The following is a 20,292-nucleotide window of genomic DNA, read 5'->3' on the forward strand; positions in this document are numbered from 1 at the left end:
ATCTAAAGTACAAATAAACTATAATGGACAACATATATGGGGGACATAGAAAATGGAAGGCACAGAGGGAAATATACAAGGAGGTACGATTGAAAGGACAATAAAAACGAAAACAACATATCGGAGTAAATCAAATAGGATATTAATGGGGACTCAGGTTTAACAACATAAATCACTGCTAACATGATGCACTTTTCTCAGTCAATTTATTTTTCCAATAAAAATGAAATGTACAAGATTTCACGTGAATACCATTATCGAATCAAATACCTTTCTCGCCGCACTCAATTTGTATTCGATGTAAAAGCCAAGAAAACTATTTTATAATCTGATCTTACCATCTGACCATCTTAAAAGGAAAATAGAAAAGGAAAGGTACAAATCGAAATATAAACATGGTATATAGCTGATTAATTTGAATGTTTTTTTTCCAACAATTATTGTTTCAGTTGGACCATAAAGCTTTGAAAACATATTTTTTTTTATTAGTGGGGATTCCCGTTTGCCCCGAATGTTAATATTACAATTCATTCCATGTAATTTGTTATAACGAATTACACGCATTGAATTGTAATATAATAATAAACATATATAGTAAATAAATGAAATACATGTATAACTAAATGAATTAATTACTACAATGTTATCATGATTACAAACCTTCATGCTTCATTAACATAATTGTGATACGATTTTGAAATTCAAAGAGACACATATATGAAAAATGTGAAATATATAGTATTTTATTAATAACACAGCTGCACATTGATAGAAAACCATGTTTTTTGCTTGTACAAAATGGACACGAGCAACTAAGATGGTTACGAAAGTTGAAGAAATGCTTTGCATTTAACTGAAAGTTGTTTAGTTTTGCATAACAATAATGAATTGAATTTTATCTACCAATAATCTTCATTCACTTGACATGAACATTTTGTGTTATAATACAAATATATTATACATGCAATCATAACAAGAAAATTAAACTGAATGCTTATTATCATAATGCATCTTTAGAATGAAGCATACCCTGTAAATAAATCATAATATTGATGCCAAAGCAGATCAAAAGATTGACCCAGATAATAATAAAAATATGATAAGTTCGTAAACAATATTCACTGAACGTTCCGTTTTGTTTCTCTCTGACCACTTTAAAAGTTATAAAAAAACGAACAAGGTGGCACAGTTTGCATGAACCAAAAAACGGATAGCACACAATAATACAGTCAATAATAAACACTATACACAAACACATTAAACATGACGGTCACGCTGTTAGATAAGTCTTATAGGTCTAGATGGAATATGAAAAATATAATAAACAATATCTGTTCTAATTGATAGAATATCTGCAGAGTCTATTCGTAAGTCGAATCATATAGAAATAAATCATATCACTTAATTCAAAACTTTAGATAAGGTTATGATCCCCTCCCCTTTTGAATGTATAAAATATTTGAAAGAAGATTATTCAACTAATATGCTGGCCCAGGGCCATTATAAAAATTGTCGGGGGCCGCCCCTGCCCCTATTGTGTTAGCTGTGTTGTCAACCCCCATGGCCCCCGTCGACTGTTGGTTAAGAGCTTGGTTTGCCCGAAATTGCATTATCGTAAGGACAAGGCTGATCATGTAGAGCTGCATTACAACAAAACCTAAAGTCTGGAAGAAAAAGAGTACAATGAAAAGATTGAACGAGAGAGCAAAAAATGAATTGAAATTGAGTTTTTACTTTAAAAAGGCAACAATAATTCAAGCTTGGTTTAGTTGAATTTAATTTGATTTGATTTATTGTCTTCTTCTGCATTCATTACATTCGCCATAATTCATTGTTCATTACATTAGAATTTTATAATGGTTGACTGTTTTTTGCATGAATCATTGATAAAACAGACTAAATACAATTTAATTCTAAACAAATATGATCTACTGCCAAATAATTTTAACATTTACAATTTGCAGGGTTGTCAAGCAGATTGCTTGAAAAATTACATACATTTATAAAACATAATGATAATATTTGTTCATAATTTTAATGATGAAGATGGAGATGATGATGGTGATGGTGATGATGATTATGATGATGATGGTGGTAATGATGATGATGGTGGTGGTGGTGATGATGATGGTGGTGGTGGTGGTGGTCATGGGAGAGTATTTGGTGATGATTAAATCACAGGAAGAGTGATTTAATGATTAACTGAAATAATGACACAGAAAATTTACTTCAGATTTAACGTTTGCCTAATGAGATAGCATCTTTTTATAGACTCTTGTAGAGAGTTCCATAAATCGGGACCATGGTGTCTTAGTATGGATCTCTACGCAATAAGCAATTTGGGGTTAATTAAATGAGAATTCGAAGAGTTACGTGTAGGGTATCAATGAACAGATGTGTTCATAGTATGAAAAATGTGGAATGAAGGTAGAAGCATGTTATTTACGTACTTGAAGTTATAAGCAGTAAACTTTGAAGTGAATTTATGACAAATACTATTAGAATATTTAGTTTATGGAATAATGGATTTGTGTGTGATAAATATTAAGAAATGTGAGCATTCTAATAGTATGAATCTCCACATGTCAAACAAATAGTGAACTAACAGTGAGTACACTGGGAACAAACACAATGAAAACACACTGTGAACGTGAAATTATTGTGAGCACACTATGGACACAATTTTGGACACACTTTGAACACATTGTGAACACACCGGGAATACAATGTGAACACACTGTGAACACAATGGGAACGCACTGTGAATACACTGTGAACACACTGTGAACACAATGGGAATACACTGTGAACACACTGTGAATACGCTGTGAACACAATGGGAACACACTGTGAACACATTTCGAACATACATACATAGTGTAAACACACTTTAAAAAGCACCGATGAACATACAATTAATACGCTGTGAACACACCGTGAACACATTGTAAACACAATGAGAACACACTGTGAACACAATGGGGAACATACTGTGAGCACACTTTGAACAAACACTGTGCACACGAGGAACGCACTGGAAACACACTGTAAACAAACTGTGTGGAATTGTGTTCTTTCTTACGTGGAAGGACTATAATTATGGTTTCTTGTCAAAATTAAAGGCCAAGTCCACCCCCAAAAAAATGTTGATTTGAATAAATAAAGAAAAAACAAATTATCATAATGCTCAAAATTTCATCAAAATCGGATGTAAAATACAAGAAAGTAATGACAGTAATGACTTATTTTTCATATAACAGTGATATGCACATCTCATGCAGTGACATGCAAATGAGACAGACGATGATGTCCATCACTCACTATTTTTTTTTATTGTTTAAATTATACAATATTTCATTTTGTACAGATTTGACAGGACCAACTTGACTGAACCATATAGTATTAAACAATGCTAATTCCACATGTTCATGGAGGAATTAATTGTTGTTTCACTTGACAAGAGGAAAAAATGAGGATATTTCATATGATAAAATACAAAAGAAATAGTGAGTGGGTGATGTCATCAGTCTCCTCATTTGCATACCGAGGATGTGCATAAACTGTTTTGTGAAATTAAGCGAAACTTTTAAATGTCCTTATTTTACATCCGAATTTGATGAAATTTTCAGTGCATGCTTGTTGGATTTTTATCTTTTTATTGAAATCAATTTTTTGTTTGGGCTTAAAGTGCCCTCTGATCTATTCAAATTTGAATAGACCGTTTTCTCCTACTTTCAAAACCCTATAATTATATACATCTGTCATACTTACCGCTCCTGCACCGTGGTTAGGTAAATATCCATTAGCTGCTACCAAAGAAGATGATATCAGCAAGGTTAAGATGTATATGGAGTAGATCCACATATCCTATAAAAAATGAAATAGTTCATGGGATTTGAGTGAGATGAAAGAAATGTAATGATTATCAAATTAGAATAGAGTGTGATTCATATCAGACTCGCTGAAACACTAAAAACAATATATAATTATATACATAAATCTATTACAATTTATTGGCCTTTTGTCATTTCTTGGTATATTGTTTCGGCGAAATAAAATATACAGACATGACACAAAAGAACACAAATGTGTCTATTAGACACACTTAGGAAGTACTCATATTTAAAATCACCTAAATCATAACATATACATATTTTAGCGATTACTTTCTATATATAGTCGAGTATTTCAAAACTTTTGGGGGATGGAGAGGGGGGGGAATCGACTCGAAGTTAAATATTACCAGTATCGTCCATGGTAACTGTAGCTTGTATCGTAGGTTTGTGACCTCACCAATGTAGTAGCACATCGTGAAAAAGAAAACGATGAAGGTGACCGTCATAAAGAAAGCAAAACTACCCGATTTATATATCTGGCGATCACTCGCCGCGATGATGACAAACGCCACAAAAGAATAGAACTGAAATTAGAAAAATACAGAAATGATGTATATTTACAGATTATATCAAAATGAATAAAAATGGAATGCCATTCTAAAAACGCTCGGATAAAATTTCTGGGAGTATATACACAAGTAAAATTTGATGAGTTACATAGTATCAGACATCACCCTACTTTTAATTTGATGTAGGGAGTATACCCTTACATTTAAAAAAACCGTGCAATTTTAAACCATTGTGTTGTATTTGCATAATCAGCGTTTGATTTTTTTTTGTGTCTGTACCCCGCTTTTTCAAGACTCAAACTACTGAAATCTCACAGGCCTCGATGACCAAATATGTGTTCTTGAATTTTCTTGAACTACCGGTACCCGTTTTACTGACTTATTCGCGCTTTGCGCGTAACTTTCTAGTCAAGATAAGTGCATGTTGTGCACATCAGCTCGTTCAGTATTAAAGCAAAGGCAACGTGCAGGAGGCTGTAAAACTCACTATTTTTTTTTTACTTCACAATGTTTATATTTTCTTTCATAAATTTAGGAAGAGTTTCAGAAAATATGTATGACATATTATATCAGTGCCGAGAAAATGGGAAACACTTTAAAATAGTATACAAGAGAGAAAAAGAAAGACTACGAGAAATAGGAAGACGGGTGTTTCTGTTTCTGTTTATGGTAACTCCCTCATATGAACTCGGCATGCAGGACAGCATTTTTGCTGGTAAACGCCAAGCTGGTATATATAACCAATTTCCTAGGAAACCTTTTACGTCTATCAGTCATAGTGGCTGACCTTATAGACGACAGATATTACCCTTGGGCCTTTTTTATCAAAGTGGAGACAATGGCAGAGTTGGGATTTGAACTCACAACCTTCCGATTATGAGTCAAATGCTCTAACCACTGGACCACACGACCCGCGTGTGTGTTAGCGGGAGAGAGAGAGGGGGGGGGGGGGGTGATAGGGAGGAGGAGAGTGATGGACAGAGGGACAGAGGGAGAGGAAATAAAACAGGTAAGATGGATATTCAGACAGTTGGTTTTATGTAACAATATATATTCACTTATTACGAATCGATCAAAACAGAAAAGGAACGGTATAATTAAAAAGAAATGTAGGGGAACAAAGGGAAACTTACGGCTTCTATGAGGGCAAGGACGCCCTGAGGCGACTTGGCAAAAGACTTATCGAATTGAATTCCGACACCCGAACTTGATTTCATCTGTTTGGTGGTGGTCGTATGCGATGTGACGGTCGTGGTCGTGATGACGGCCGGTTGGTCGGGACTCTTCTCGGTAGCCATGATGGAGAGGCGACTTGGATCTGCGAAAATGGAGATGTAATTCCCTGTATTATGGGAGATAGAAGAAAGAGAGAACTAGGCATGATAGGGGCGATAAGAGAGAGGGGGAGTGTGGAGTAGGAGGAGGTGGGGGAGGAGGAGAGGAAATGGAGAAAAATAATCGAAGGAGAAGAGAAAGATGGGTACAGACAATGTTTGAAATGAGATAATGAAAGGTGTGTGTGTGTGCGCGTGGGGGGTAAGGTGATAGGAGAGGGGAAGAGAGAGAGAAGAGAGGAAGTGGTGGTACAGGGACGTGAAGGGGGTGAAACAGAAAGGTGGAGAAGAAGAAGAATGAAAAAGAAAAAAAGGAGGGGGGTTGGTTATAGAGATTGGAATGGAGGTCAGGTGAGATTGTGTGTGTTTGTGTGTGGGAGGGAGGGGTTATGGAGACATTGACAGAGGAATAAAATAAGAGAGAGGGAGAGAGGGAGCGAGCGAAAACAATTTATCAGTCATTGTGAAAAGTTACCTAGGTAACAAGCTATGAAAAGACTTAGTGAATGACTAAATAATTCAGATCTAGTTTGCAACTTGTCGCACAAATCCCCTGAAATTAATGATTCGTAGATAGCATACTGAACCAAATTAGAAATCGTAACTTCGAATCTATTTCGCGAAATTCAGGTGTTATCCAACAGATCTTGATGCCAATAGACCAAAGAGAACTGGAGTCGGGTGAGGGTGGCCAGGGATTCGAACGGAAAATAAACAATATAGTTTTATCAATCATGGATAATTTTCCCATTTCATGTACCCTTTACAATAATTGCCTAATTATGTCAGTGATAATTTATGATAGTTGCAGTTTTTAAGAATAAATGGAACATAGCCAACCATATAGCAAAGTCGCCAAAGTGCACCATCCTCTGTTTCCTGCATATAGACAACTGCGTTTTCCTATAAAAATGTATATGATCACAGTGATTGGTAATAATATAATTCTGTCTCTTCGGTTGAAATTCAGTTTTTAATTCGAAGTGTTAACTTGGATTTTTAAAATTTATTATTATATACATAATGAGTATAGGATGGCGGGTGAGTTCCTCCGAAAATCATTTCATAAATATAATCTTAAAATATTTTTCCAATTTATTTCTATTGAATATCATTAAATTATACTCCATCGAACTTTTAAATTTCATCTTAGCTGAATCAAATTTAGAAAGAAATGATTAGATGCAAACATAAAGGCCATGGATATAATTTATCTGGATTAACATAATACGTAGGGCGAACATATTTACTAACATAATATATCATGATAACAAATTAGCATACATCCACAGTGTTTGAGAACAAAGAAAGGTTTCATGTTCAATCTTTATTTATTTATCCAGGGAACCGTTTCATCTGGACCTATGAGGAGATGGATGATTAACGCGATCCTTAATTCCTTTGATCCAATGATAGTCACCGTCACCTGGTTATGTGCATCTTAATGAGAACATACAGGTGTTATGACAATAGCAAAATAGTCAAATGGATTCATACAAATACTATGCATGGAATACACTATTATCGATCGATTTTTCTCGATATATATTTTTATTTTCTGATATACTTTTCACACATCTTGTATTAAAAAAAACACTTTTATTCAAAGCTTTCTTTTTTTTACATGGAAGTGCTGTGGTGTAGCGGTTCTGACTCTCGCTTTGTAATCAGAGGGTCGTGTGTTCAAATCCCACCATTGCCTAGCGTCCTTTGGCAAGGCGTCAATCCACACTTTGCCACTCTCACCCAGGTGCTAATGGGGTACCAGTAGGAAACAACCGTCATTATGGTTGGTTTAGCAAGTGTGCGCCTAACTGTGAAGCGCTTTGAGCAGTCGTAGGTTGATAAAGCGCTTTATATAAATGTCAATTATTATTCAGTTCATTTCAATTCAGTGTTTATTATCATTATTATCATAACATGTCAATGTATATGCTAATCCAGTGATCAATCAATGTGTATTGTCATTATCTGTTTCTTGTATTCTTGCTTCGTGGATGTGGAGCGTTGTGGCCTAGTGGATAAGTCTTCTGACTTTTAAACAGAAGGTCGTGGGTTCGAATCCCAGCCATGGCGTAATTTCCTTCAGCAAGAAATGTATCCACATTGTGCTGCACTCGACCCAGGTGAGGTAAATGGGTAACCGGCAGGATTACTTCCTTGAATGCATGAGCGCTGAGAGGCAGCTCGAGCTAAAGCCGGGGTAATAATAATAACAACGCGCCTCGGAATAGAATATTTCTAGATAGATGGCGCTATAGAAATGCCTATTATTATTATTATTATTATGCATTATCTTTATTTCCAGAATAAAAAGTTGTTGATTTAGGCTTTGTTCCTTGGTTGTGTAGTGGCCGATCCAAGATGATAATTTTGTTCATTTTTATGGTTATAATAATATATCTGTGTATGTTTTTTTATGTTGTTAAAATGAGTTGAGCGGAATGAAATAAATTGAAATTGAAACATGAAAATTGATTTTGAATTAAAGAGGAAGCGCATAATAACAAATTTGAAGAAAAAAGGAGACTCCGCGCAAAATGCAATATTATTACATTAAAATTATGTATGCTTAAATGGGCAATTAATACCAATTATGATAAAGGGGTGTACGTCCCTTGAACCCCCTCCTGGATCAACCACTTGTTGTTGTAAGAATATCTGCAATGATGATGGGGAAGATATCTATAACACTAAAATGAATGTAAAGTAATATCTGATATGTTTGAGAATTTCTGTAAAGTCATGTTCATAACGGACAAACTACAGACTGTAACATATTCTGAGGTTAATGCTTGTAGATTTAGGAAAAAGCGGATAATCGAGCTAAAAGATTACGAGGGATGTGTAATAATTCATAGGATTTAGATGACTGACGAACTATCTGTCGGCGGATTAGCAACACTTGTTGAAAATGTAATTGTTCCGGAACTAGATCGGCCGAGGTAAGATGAGAAGATTCGTAATGCCAGCACCCCTCGAATTTCATCCGAACTTTTCGTTAGGCGAATTAAGTCACGTTTTCGTGAATGATAAAAATAATTCTTATTGTATTTTTAATAATTTTCATTTCTTTAATTTGCAAGGACTGCACCCAAGTGTTTAGAAAAAAAAATCTTCAAGTTTCTTTTGATGGTTGTCTGGGTTTTGTGATTGGGTTGACATTTGTGGGGCGTAAGAGACTAATCATTTTTGAAGGGGGGGGGGCGGGGCGGAAGATGGTGTGCTTGCATGGGGAGGGAGGATTCCTAGTAGTCAAGAGCAAATATGTGACCTTTTTTCCAAATGAAAATGTAATTTTGTGACAGATTTGAACATAAAATCCAGAATATAATTTCATATTTTCCCTTTTATTTCATCCCTTTTTATGGTCATATATATATATATAAAGGTGAGGTTAATGGGTACCCGGCAGGTTTAATTGCTTGAATGCACCAAGCGCCTTTAGCAGCTGGAGCTACAGCCACTGAATAGGCAACTAGATAGATCAGGGCCTTGTAAATGCTATTTATTATTATTAATATATATTGGGGCGGGTGCTCACTCATCTGTGCCCCTGTAACTCTGCATGGAAACGAATTCCATGCTCAGGCTGAGGACTTTTGGTAAAAATTATGTAATTAAATTTACTCCTGACTCTAAGAACAACTGGGACTTGTTCCCAAAATGTGTACTAAAGCAGATTATCAATTCACTCCAGCTGAAAGCATTATATGAACATTATAATTCTTGTTGTCAATATTCATTCAGATGCTGTGATTTTCATGCTTAAAAATTTGACTTACTATCTGGAATTTATCCGACTTTGTTCAGATAAAGTTACATGTTTCTATCAGCATGAGAACATGCATATTTACTTACTCGTATTATAGTTTGTATACGATTGTACAAACAGTAATTTGTATGGATTCACCAGCCATATAGATTTTTCTTTTCTTTTCATGTTTAAATACAGAGTTCGCGAAATACCAAACTAAAGTTATAATAAATATAATGCAGTTTTATCAAATAGAATGCAGTGCAATGTAAATTCAATGTAGCACAATTAGTTTTGATTTAATGAAAACCATATTAATAATTCGCTTGATTTCTTATGTAATAAATAATTAATTTGTTAAGCGCATATAGAGATCACGAATATTATGCGTTATATAAGTACAATATTATTATTATCATTATTATAAATTTATTTTCTGTTTTTTTATAGAACAGCAATCTTTTATATTGTCTTCATAATATTCTATTCGCATGGGCCCATATATATCAGTAAAAGATTAATAAACGCCATCAGCCCCTACACGCTCTATGGTTAACCATGGTCACTATATAGCCATATATATATCTAGCTAACATCAATTTTGAAAATGGGACCTATTTCGTCTTTTCTGATTGCTCTCGATATAAAGTGAATTGCATCGCCGTGGGAAACGGGGATGCTGGTGGTGCTGAATACTGTAAAAAATTGACTGTAAAAAATGACCAAAATCACCTTCATTTTAAGCGAAAACATTTTTCTTTGTCTTTGTCGATAACTTAAAAAAAAAAACAGTACCCCTCTTTAAAAAACTCGTTCCCAAGTCCCTGGTGAATTAAAGTGGAATTCTCCTCTGATTTCAAACTATTCTACAACAAACCTAATGGATGTATAAATCCCTCCTCTGTTGGTAATCCAATAGACACCGATTCGGAGTTGATGAAATCGGGAAGCTCGTATGAAGTATTCCCGAAAACGGCACTGGTATCCCGGACACAAATCGAGTCCCGACTGACCCCGTAGGGTCCATAGCTCGTCTGATAGGCTGCTATATAATGCCCATTGTTGGCTACATATTCAGTCGCTGCATTCCTGACATAGATATTCCCATTCCCGGGAAAGGCGATCGGGACTGCCGATCCGTTCCCGGCGTGGTGCGGTCTGACCGCTGCGCTCCCGAAACAAGGTAATACATTCCCGGTGCAATTTTCATATTCATTCACGGCTTTACGCAGCTTCATGATAGAATATTACCGGTCAATAGTACAAAATATATCCTCCTTGAATACAAGTTATATCCGATGTATATAAACTCCACATTCAACGTTGTGAACAGTTGCTATAAAATACTTTCCAGAAGAATATCACTCTACTTTATTATCGAACGAAGTTATGGTCGACACTAAAATCATCTCCGATAAATAGGAAATTTCAACTCATTCTGTCTCAGAATTATCCGTTCCATAACATCGAGTAACAACGAACTAAGACACTTGCACCTGCTATCGACTTCATAAAAAGTTAGGCCTATGTCAGAAATTTCTCGTTCTTTGCAGGATCATTTTCTTCTTCAAAAGATATCTTAAGAATCTAATACTTTATGTGTCCAGTCGATGGTCAATACTTCTTTCGTAATTTAATCCGGCATTGAAAAAAATATAGACACCAAGTCGTCGGGGGAGAGGATTCGATCTCGTCACCAACCTTCCCCTGCCCTTCTCACTGAATATTCTTTCGATTTAATATCACCGCCGATCAGTTTACAACAATTTTTTGGGGGAAACTGTTCTTTAGAACCTGTTTACCCGTCTAACATTTCATCTCGCGACGTGCCAGGAAGCTAAAGAGTTTAGATGTATAATGACACCCATATCATGTTGCACGTGATTCGTAACGGGGGCGCCGCGAGTTAATAATTAGCGCTGAAAATAGGCCGGGGCAGTGCTTGGAATTAACATTTATTACTCATATTTTATGTACATATTCTACTTTTTCACGTCAAAGCAAGTTACGACAATTATGAGCTTTTAATAGCTGACACTGACTTTATTTATATTAATTGATCTTAATTACATAATTTTGATGGAATTATAAGTCAGCAAAAGACAGATTTGCTTTTGTTATTTGATCGGGAATAGGGAGGTCTAATTTCTTTCTGGGGGTAACGAGAGATTTGAGAGTTGCACCCATCTCCCCTTCATTAAAAACAATAATCTTGCTCCCCTAACTATCTCCCTGTCTCTCTCATTAGCAATGTTATTATGTTTTCATTGAAAAAATGACAATGCCCATATTGAGAATAATGCTCCCCTTATCATGGCTGTTTATGTCTGTAAGATTTTTTTGTAAGACACTTTTCTTTCTTGTCGGAAAATTCGGAAATAGTCAACTAAGCTTTCTTCTGTATCTCGTCATCCTATAGAAGCATCCCTAAACAACTAGCGTACCTAAGGGGGGGCAGACTGCCCCCTGACGAGCCGCTACTAATGCAGGGGACGTACCCATGCTGGTACGAAGTCTCCTTTATTTACGGTTGAAGACCCCCCCCCCCTTTTTTTAATTGTCCATTTTTTTTCTCGTACGAAGTCTCCTTTATTTGTTGGTTGAAGACCTTTTTTTCTTTTTTTTGGCTTGTCAAATTTTTTCGAGGACGAAATATCCTCCTAAAATTTGCCCCCCTTTTGGAAAATCCTGGGTACGCCGCTGCCACATTCTGTTTTAGGAAGTGATTATTTAATTTGTTCTCTCGTTCTCTCCAGATTCATGAATATACAAGACAAAGGAATTGAAAATCTTAATACAACACATCTTGAAATACAAGAATTAAGCCCCCCCCCAAAAAAAAAACCATCTCAAACAAGATTCGATGATATCTCAGGAGAAAAACAAATAGAAAGACAAAAGACATAGAAAGAGAAATACATGGAAATGGGGGGGGGGGGTTAGACCTAGCGTATATCGAGCATTTATGAGAATATAATTAAGCTGCCGCATTGTGCATCGTAAAAATAAATGATTTTTTACTCGTATAATACAGCGGTTGATCCTTAGGGGCCCCAATCGCACCCCCATTCGAATTAGTATCAACCCATTTCATTGAAACCATGTTTTATAATGGACATTATTACATGGCAATTTAGGCCATAATACAGCCTAATAGGATAGATCATGGCGGGGATTAAACATTAGTTTTGGCCTCATTTTTGCAATTTAAACAAATTCAATTATATCCAGTTCGTGGGCGGGATTTTCCAAATCCTTCCCAAAGATTATTTTGACCGTTGTTTAATACTGATAATCATATACCTAAATATCTGCATACAGCTATTTCAATAGATTTTTGTCAATAAAAACGTAACAGAAGTAAATAGGTGTATTCTCTAATTTTGTAAGATGAATAAAACACATTATATCACTGTTTTCACAGGCCTATGGTTGAAATAAATAATATTTGTCTGTTTTCAAGCATGAAAACAAATTTAGATTTATTCATAGCGGATATCGGCATAACAATGAATTATTATACGGGTATAGTCATTATCATAGTAACCGCAATTAATATTAGCATGATTAGCCTCGGACTGTTATTTTATAAGTTAGGCCCCTAATGACAGAAAATTAACCCGTATTGTCACCCACTTACCTTAATAATTATGATTCCTTTTTGGCTTTAAGTCCTTATCCTAAAATCGTATATCAGCGAAAGTGGCTTGTTGCATAGAAAAACATGAAAATGACGCTCAATGTACGGAAAATAATACACAACGCACATCCATTGATGTGGAATGTGTTCAGAGATGGTTACCAATGTAGTTATCAAGGGATAAAGGGGGTTGATGATGTTCATTTGGGGTTTAGTGATAAGTAGAGAGGCAGAATAAACATGCCCTTTGCCCGCTACCTGGTTAATTATCAAAGGAGCTACTAGAATATTTATATGCCCCGATGTATAATGCTACCGTTGCTGCGCTGATGTACTTGATGAGGGGAGACTAAATTGGAGAAGATATAAACATAACAAAGCAGTGATCAAGTGATATAAAATACCCATTGGGCATTGCCAGACAGATGTGAACATGCAAGAAAGGGAGAGGGTCAATGTTAAGGTAATCTTTTCATTAATAGGGACAATGATTTTGATGTATTTGTGACATTTTAAAGTTTTCTTATATATGTTTTATGAAATAAATGAAGTCATCAACCAAGTTTTAGCTGCATAAAATCATAATCAAATTTATTGTGTGTGTGTGTGGGGGGGGGGGGAGGTAATAATGATCCGCTTTAGCCCATTCAGAGATAATCTCCACCCATTCACATGGGAGCGGGACAGTTTTGAAAGGGAGATTGGAGGGGTTGAGCCGAAAGTGGGGAGAGGGACTGACAATGCCACATTAATTTTTTCAACGTTTTGTGCACATTTTTTTAAAGGCCCGGTTAAAGGGGGTGGGGGTTCTGATTCAACCCCTGTGGTTCCGCGCCCCTCTGGCTCTAACCGAAGCATACCATTTTAAGTCTAAATTCTTCTCAGTCCATCTATCGCTGCCTTCATCTGAGTTTAAGTGAGACTGTGCCAATTCGTCTTTTAACTTCTTGGTCTTATCGCCTCTTAAGTAATAAGCTTATTAATAAGTCCAAACAATTTGGAAGCTCAGAAGAATTGGAATAAACTGAATATTACATCATGAATAAAGGAACAATTACCATAAGGGATTCTAAAAACACATTGGGACAAAAGAAAGCGACATTTCCAAAAGGGTTATGACATAAAACAAAAATCGAACTACCTTAATTGTGACATCAAAATAATGATCTACATATAATATTTAGTTTTTGAGCTATTTTATTCATGGCAGTTATGTTTTGATATACAGGAATATTTTATGTTACATCGATACCATAATGGGGCAGTGATACAATGGGAGATAGGGAAGGGGAGGAGGAGCGGGGGGAGGGGGCTGGATGATGGTTTGTGATGCTTTTAAACTATTTTATGTTTATTTCAGTACATGCCTAAACATACAGTGACTTGAAAAACTTATGAACCAAATTTAGAATTTCTTCTAGCATTTTGTGTATGGAAAATCCTACATTTTTATCTTAGATTGATTTCCTTATTTGGGGGGCGGGGAGTGTGGACTTTTGAATATTTGTCATCTGATTATGCTACTGTATATAAATGACTGGCAATGTACAAATGTCGTTTTACGGTGACACAGGGAAATATTTTCTACCTTACTTATTTTTAGAGATCTCAAGTAGGACGTCCCAGAAATTAATGGCAGTTTGAAAGCTCACGAAGTCATCGAAGTTTATAGCTGATTGAATTAAAATTAATGTTAATCTTCTTTCAAAGAGGATGCGCGCCCTCAGTATATGTATAGAGAATGCATTATCATGATTTTTACCCAGGTTCAACATTTTCAAAATAAACTCCGTTTATAGTTCCAAAATGACAAAACCATTTGTATGTATATTATGCATTTTTTTATGACGGAAAAAAAATGTTATTTGGGAGTGAAGCAATGCTGTCTAAACTTTTAATGTATTCACATCTGGTAGACGTATCAATCAACAAAATCATGTTTCATAATTATCTGGGAATGTATCTTGATTCAAAACTAAAATGGGATATATGAAAATAATGTGCTAAAAATTAGTAAGGTAGGAAGCTTTCTGGCATATCTAATATCAGAATCCAATCTGAAGATAATTTACAGTTATGTTATTCTCCCACTTTTTTTTACTATACTGACATTGTCTATGAGGAAAAGGCAGAGAATATTACAGTTTACCCAATCTGATCAGAAGCGCAGAAATTTGTGTGATCATTTTTGAAGAAAAAAAAATAACTTCTCATACTTTGTCCTAATTCTACTCTCAATCCATACCCGGATATACTTGTATACTTGCTCAAAGTAAAAAGCACTCGTCCTATATGGTCGAGAAAGTGTGGGGAAACAAGGGAAAAGGCAATACCATCATTTTCCGAGTGGAGCGCGAAAGCAATTAACATATGAAATTAGAGAGGAATACATAAAACCTCTCGTTTAGGTTTTGATTCTTTTCAGAAAAGAAAGATAATAAGAAACCCCCACGAAGCTAATATCCATATCTTTCTTCAATTTCTCCATCAAGCGGTTTCTCCTTTTTTCTTTTCGGGCTTTTTTTTTTTTTGGGGGGGGAAGGATCGACCACAATCATAATGAAAAAAAACCCAAAGCGTTTGATAAACAAAGCTAAACCAACCTAAAATAACTTCTAGGTCAATACATAGCAATACTACGCTCCATAGCAAGGAGATATAGGTAATATCTCCTTGCTCCAAATTATATTAATTTTGATGAATGAGTGAACAATATAGTGCATCTAGTTTGGTATCCGGTCTGATATACATGTATTACCTTTTATGGATCTTTAATCTTTTTCCTTTTTTGTAATGTCGACCCAAACAAATCTTCCTGAAAATTCCACCATACGCACATATTTTTTTTTTTTTTTTTTGGGGGGGCGTGGTCCATGAGAAAATTAATGCTCGTCGATCACCAATCACACTAGAGCAGATTTCGCATTTACTACGGACTACGGAGACACTCTCTACAATAACGTATCAATTTGATTCAATTCAATTTATGCATCGGTCACATTTACTCTACGGCGGTCGTACGGCAAGTCGACAACAGCCGTTTAAAGTGAAACATTTTTGTACCAGCTATAGGTGCGGTTTGAATAAAAATGAATAAAACGGCTGTTTTCGACTCGCCGTACGGCAGCCGTAAAGCAAATGTGACCGAGGTATGATTCAACATTTATTTCCAAAGATAACAGCATAAATACAATTTCAAAAATGTAACAACACAATGGAGGTATAGCAACTCAGTAAGCAGTGCTTGTGACGAGTGCACCGTGACATCATCAAAAAAGACATAATACATAAAAAACCTTATCCATATAAAGTACATTACACAAGAAGGGGAGGGGGTAGGGGACAAAGGGACAAATCTGCAGGGGGGGGGGGCAACTCCGGAGGGCAACTCTGTATACAATATATCAAATGAAACAGTAAATAAATCATTCGTTTGAAAATGCAATTAAAATCAGAATGTCCAGAGAGCTGACAGGCTTTGTCGAAAGTTGGTAGACTGACTAGGAGCAAAATCATCCGAAGATTTGCGCCAGACGAATCATTGCAAATATGTCGTTGTCCGGAGTCAGGAGATTCCAATGCTGTCCTGGTCAATCAACTTTCGACAAAAGCCCAGTAAAAGCCTCTCAGCTCTTCATTGTGATTTGACTTGCAGTTTTCAAAAGAACTGATGCGTTGTATGTCTCCGTTATGCGAAAAGTTCGGGATAGTTTTGAAACGAAAGTTTACTTTTGTGGGCGTGGTCCAGGACTCAGGAGCAAATTTACGCCCCTTATTATCATCACGTGATAATTTTCGGAAAGCGATATAATTGCAGCACAGGTGCAGGTTTCCGGATCGCCCGTGCCAAAACAAGAGTAAGTGTAACTTTTTAAAATGTAATTTGTCTTCTCATGTTTGTTATTCAATGTATATTGTGAGGGGGTTGTGAGGGTATATAGATGCTTAAACATTGTTTGAATTTCATGTACAGGAATCTCAAAGAATAATGAGTTCTATTGAGATTGATGATTTCTCATGCAACTCGGTCTCGGCCAAAGTACCCATCGACGCACATCATCGAGCTCACCATTTCGTTTGTCGCCGAGCTTCCCCGGCGGCGCAGCAACCTCTGCTCGGCTATACTCCTTGCCTGGCCTAGCCGCATCAATAATCAGTCATAATCATATACTCTGCTTGGTCATCAGTGCCTTAACAACAGACTTACTCACTATTAACTCATGTAATTAGTGACTCACCTAATCAATTATACAGTTTCCTCCAAGAAGATGGAAAATTATATTTGAAATTAAAGTTATTCCATCATCATCACAACCAAAATTACACTTATAGACTTAAAAATAAGATCCACACAACCAATATTTACAACAGAACAGGGAATGTAATGTCAATTCGCTTTTCATTAATCCCATTTTCTTAATTTTCCTATCAGAAAATCCAAGCAGCAAAGAACAACAAATTTGTATTTTCTTTGCTCTTCATATCTCATGTGATACAAATGCCATGTGATGAAATATGTAATTTTTTCTTCCATCTGATTAAAAAATTTGAAAATCATTAATTTTTATATTTGTGAATGTACCACATTCAGTAATTAATATGTCACAAGAGACCTAATTTCATACAAACAAAATATAAGATGGATGAGTTCATTGGGAGAGCAATAAAGAAACTAGATGGGATTTGTCTGAAGTGGAAAAGCTTAGTAATAAGTGTAAGCAAAATATGGGGATATATGGAGGTAATGTGATTGAATCATAGCAGAAGAGGAAGAGATGAAAAAAAAATAGTAGGAAAGGGGACCGAATGAAGGGTAAATAAACATTACAGAGAAAGTGACTGAGGACAAAGAAAAACCATGGTGATACAGGAACAAAAATGTTTAGAAGATGTAGATGAATGGAAAATGAAGCAAAATTAAATAGGGTCACAAAACAGTAAAATTAATTGCAGGAGGCAGTCTTCAAGCTTCCATAGAATGAAGTAAAAAAGATGAGTAAATTTTCATATTTTTACAAGTGAAAACAATTTGAAAAGGAATATGTTAGTTCAAAACTTTTAGATCCACAAAAATGGCAAATGAAAACCCAGAGTAAGATAAAACGGGAAAAAATTCTCTTCAGCTTCTTTTTAACTTTCATTTTAAAATTAAAATTGAAAAATTGAAAGTTGGGTATTGATAGCAAACAAGGAATCAACTCCTTAACCAATGTTTGATCAAATTCTTTTCAATTTTGGTACCTTGATTATTTGTCAAATCTTCATTTATATGTTTTCATTTTATCACAACCAGTTGAAAATTGGGGTTGCTTCCCCTTTTAAAGATTAATACTTCCCCACAATAATTAAAAACCAAATTAAAACAATCCATGCAGTGAAACCATGTTTACATTATACATGTTGGAGAAAAAGTTAGAATAGTTCATATTTCAAGAGGAGAAAGAAAAAACATTAATTTACAAATAACATCGACTCACTGGTTTGCCTACCACTCATATTGAAAATAAGCAAAACATGTTACTTTCCTATTCTACATATGATTTTGATGGAAATTATCAAACTATCTGTTTGCTTGATATTTTGCTATTGGCCTTCAAATTTTTGTTGGAATTGCCCTTTAATGAAATTCCTACAAGGATACAATTCACACATATGTGAATTCTGTCAATAGCAAATCTTGATGGCAAATAGGAAGACTAATGGCTGTTATTAGTTTATAAAAGTGATATTTCTACTAGTTAATAAATTACTGTCTAGAGTGGCGTATGATTCATTAGTAATATCCAAAGTGCAAAACGTGCAGGTTCATTGGGACAGACAAGTGATTTTTTTTAAAAATAATTTTATGATACAGAACTGGAAATATTTAAATTGCTTGATGGAAGAATCTGTGAAATTGCATCATAAGAGATTTTGAGACGGCCAAATTTTTACAATCATGCAATACGTTATCAGCATGTCATTATTCTTTGTTTACCATTTAAAAGAGGTTTTATTCAATTTCTTGTCTTTAAACCAGCATGACCACAAATTAGTGTTGAGCCCTGCCTATTGATTATTACGAGATATTTTTTAAAAATATCTTTGAGTAATACTATTTTCTATGATTATCTATTGGTTTAATATAGAGTTCTGAAGTGAGACACCATCAGTTTTCTTTTTGTGCATTTTAGCATTATCATTCAGGACCTTATTTCGCTAGAGTATGATGAAAAATCTGCCACTTAGCAAATCTATCAGTTTAAGGTAGCCCAAAGTACAACCAAATTAATTGGCTCTATTGAAATGATTGTAAATTGACTTTGTTCATTACTGTATGGAATAGACCAGTTCGTACATTGTAGTTACTTCATGGACAATTTTGGTCAAATGACCTTTCATTTCTTTCATTATGATAGGGAGATTTCAAAGCAAGATATTACGTAAGCATGCCTTACATAGTAGGATGAAGAAATTGAATAGACCAGGTGAATAGAATAGCACACCAATGAACACTTTATGAAGGTATTTGTTGCATTCCTCCTTTGAATGCATTGGCAAACTGAAATACCAGTCGTTTGTGGACGAATTGTTGTTTTTTTTTTTTTATGTAAATGAAAAACACAATTTAAAAGAATATTATGAATAATCAAGACATCAATGTTGGTGCTTATCTCATTAGATTTTAAGCCACCATGTCACTTTAGTATAAATGACCTTCCTCTGATCATGCGCAGAAAGGAACTACGAACTGGCTTATTAGGCTATTCACACTCTAGTCATTGGGGCATAGTTTATGTAGGTTTGATATATAACTACATCTTGGACCCCCACGGACTGATTCCCACTTAATTTGAGTTGTTGATGTTTTTCATTATGCTCCGAAAAGATACGTCAGGTTTATCGAAAAATACTAAAGTGCAAAAACATATTTTTGTGACGTGACTGACGTCATCCTTTCGGTTTTCTATAGTCTATATCTGTCTACTGCATCATTCTCAGTTCTCACATACTCAGACTTTGCATTGGGGAGTGCCAATGTTGCCCACAAAACAAGCAATGATTTCTTATCAGAAAGAAATATGGCACATGACTGCATGACTTGTGTATATATCTGTATTTCAGATGAATTTCAGCCCCCCACTTTTTTCCCAAATCTTGTACAAAAACATAAGAA

General features: G+C 35.3%; 2 protein-coding genes across 2 annotated transcripts in view; one reads left to right on the plus strand and one right to left on the minus strand.

Annotated features, from left to right (window-relative positions):
* Positions 1–189: 189 nt before the first annotated feature.
* LOC121413548 (MARVEL domain-containing protein 1-like) lies at positions 190–13,325 on the minus strand. Its single transcript, XM_041606403.1, has 5 exons — positions 13,137–13,325; positions 5,539–5,747; positions 4,244–4,420; positions 3,772–3,867; positions 190–1,664 (listed from the first exon to the last, which is right to left on the minus strand). Exons 2-5 carry the CDS (start codon positions 5,701–5,703, stop codon positions 1,479–1,481), a joined length of 624 nt encoding a protein of 207 aa, XP_041462337.1. The 5' UTR covers positions 5,704–5,747; positions 13,137–13,325; the 3' UTR covers positions 190–1,478.
* A 3,562-nt stretch (positions 13,326–16,887) lies between these two features.
* The window catches only part of LOC121413549 (aminopeptidase N-like), a 30,036-nt gene continuing 26,631 nt past the window's right edge, over positions 16,888–20,292 (plus strand). The window contains exon 1 of the mRNA XM_041606404.1: positions 16,888–16,993. The gene's annotated coding sequence lies outside the window, so the exon portion shown is untranslated. The remainder of the gene's footprint in view (positions 16,994–20,292) is intronic.

Source organism: Lytechinus variegatus, chromosome 4, assembly GCF_018143015.1.
Source record: "Lytechinus variegatus isolate NC3 chromosome 4, Lvar_3.0, whole genome shotgun sequence".
Classification (NCBI taxonomy): domain Eukaryota; kingdom Metazoa; phylum Echinodermata; class Echinoidea; order Temnopleuroida; family Toxopneustidae; genus Lytechinus; species Lytechinus variegatus.

Bases quoted from the DNA above. Each gene is read 5' to 3' on its own strand.
- LOC121413548 (XM_041606403.1), bottom strand. From the start codon at position 5,703: ATGGCTACCGAGAAGAGTCCCGACCAACCGGCCGTCATCACGACCACG. The intron at 3,868-4,243 runs GTAATATTTAAC...CATTTTTTATAG, and splicing joins AGTTACCATGGACGATACTG to GATATGTGGATCTACTCCAT. The intron at 1,665-3,771 runs GTAAGTATGACA...TTTTTCTTCCAG, and splicing joins CTAACCACGGTGCAGGAGCG to ACTTTAGGTTTTGTTGTAAT.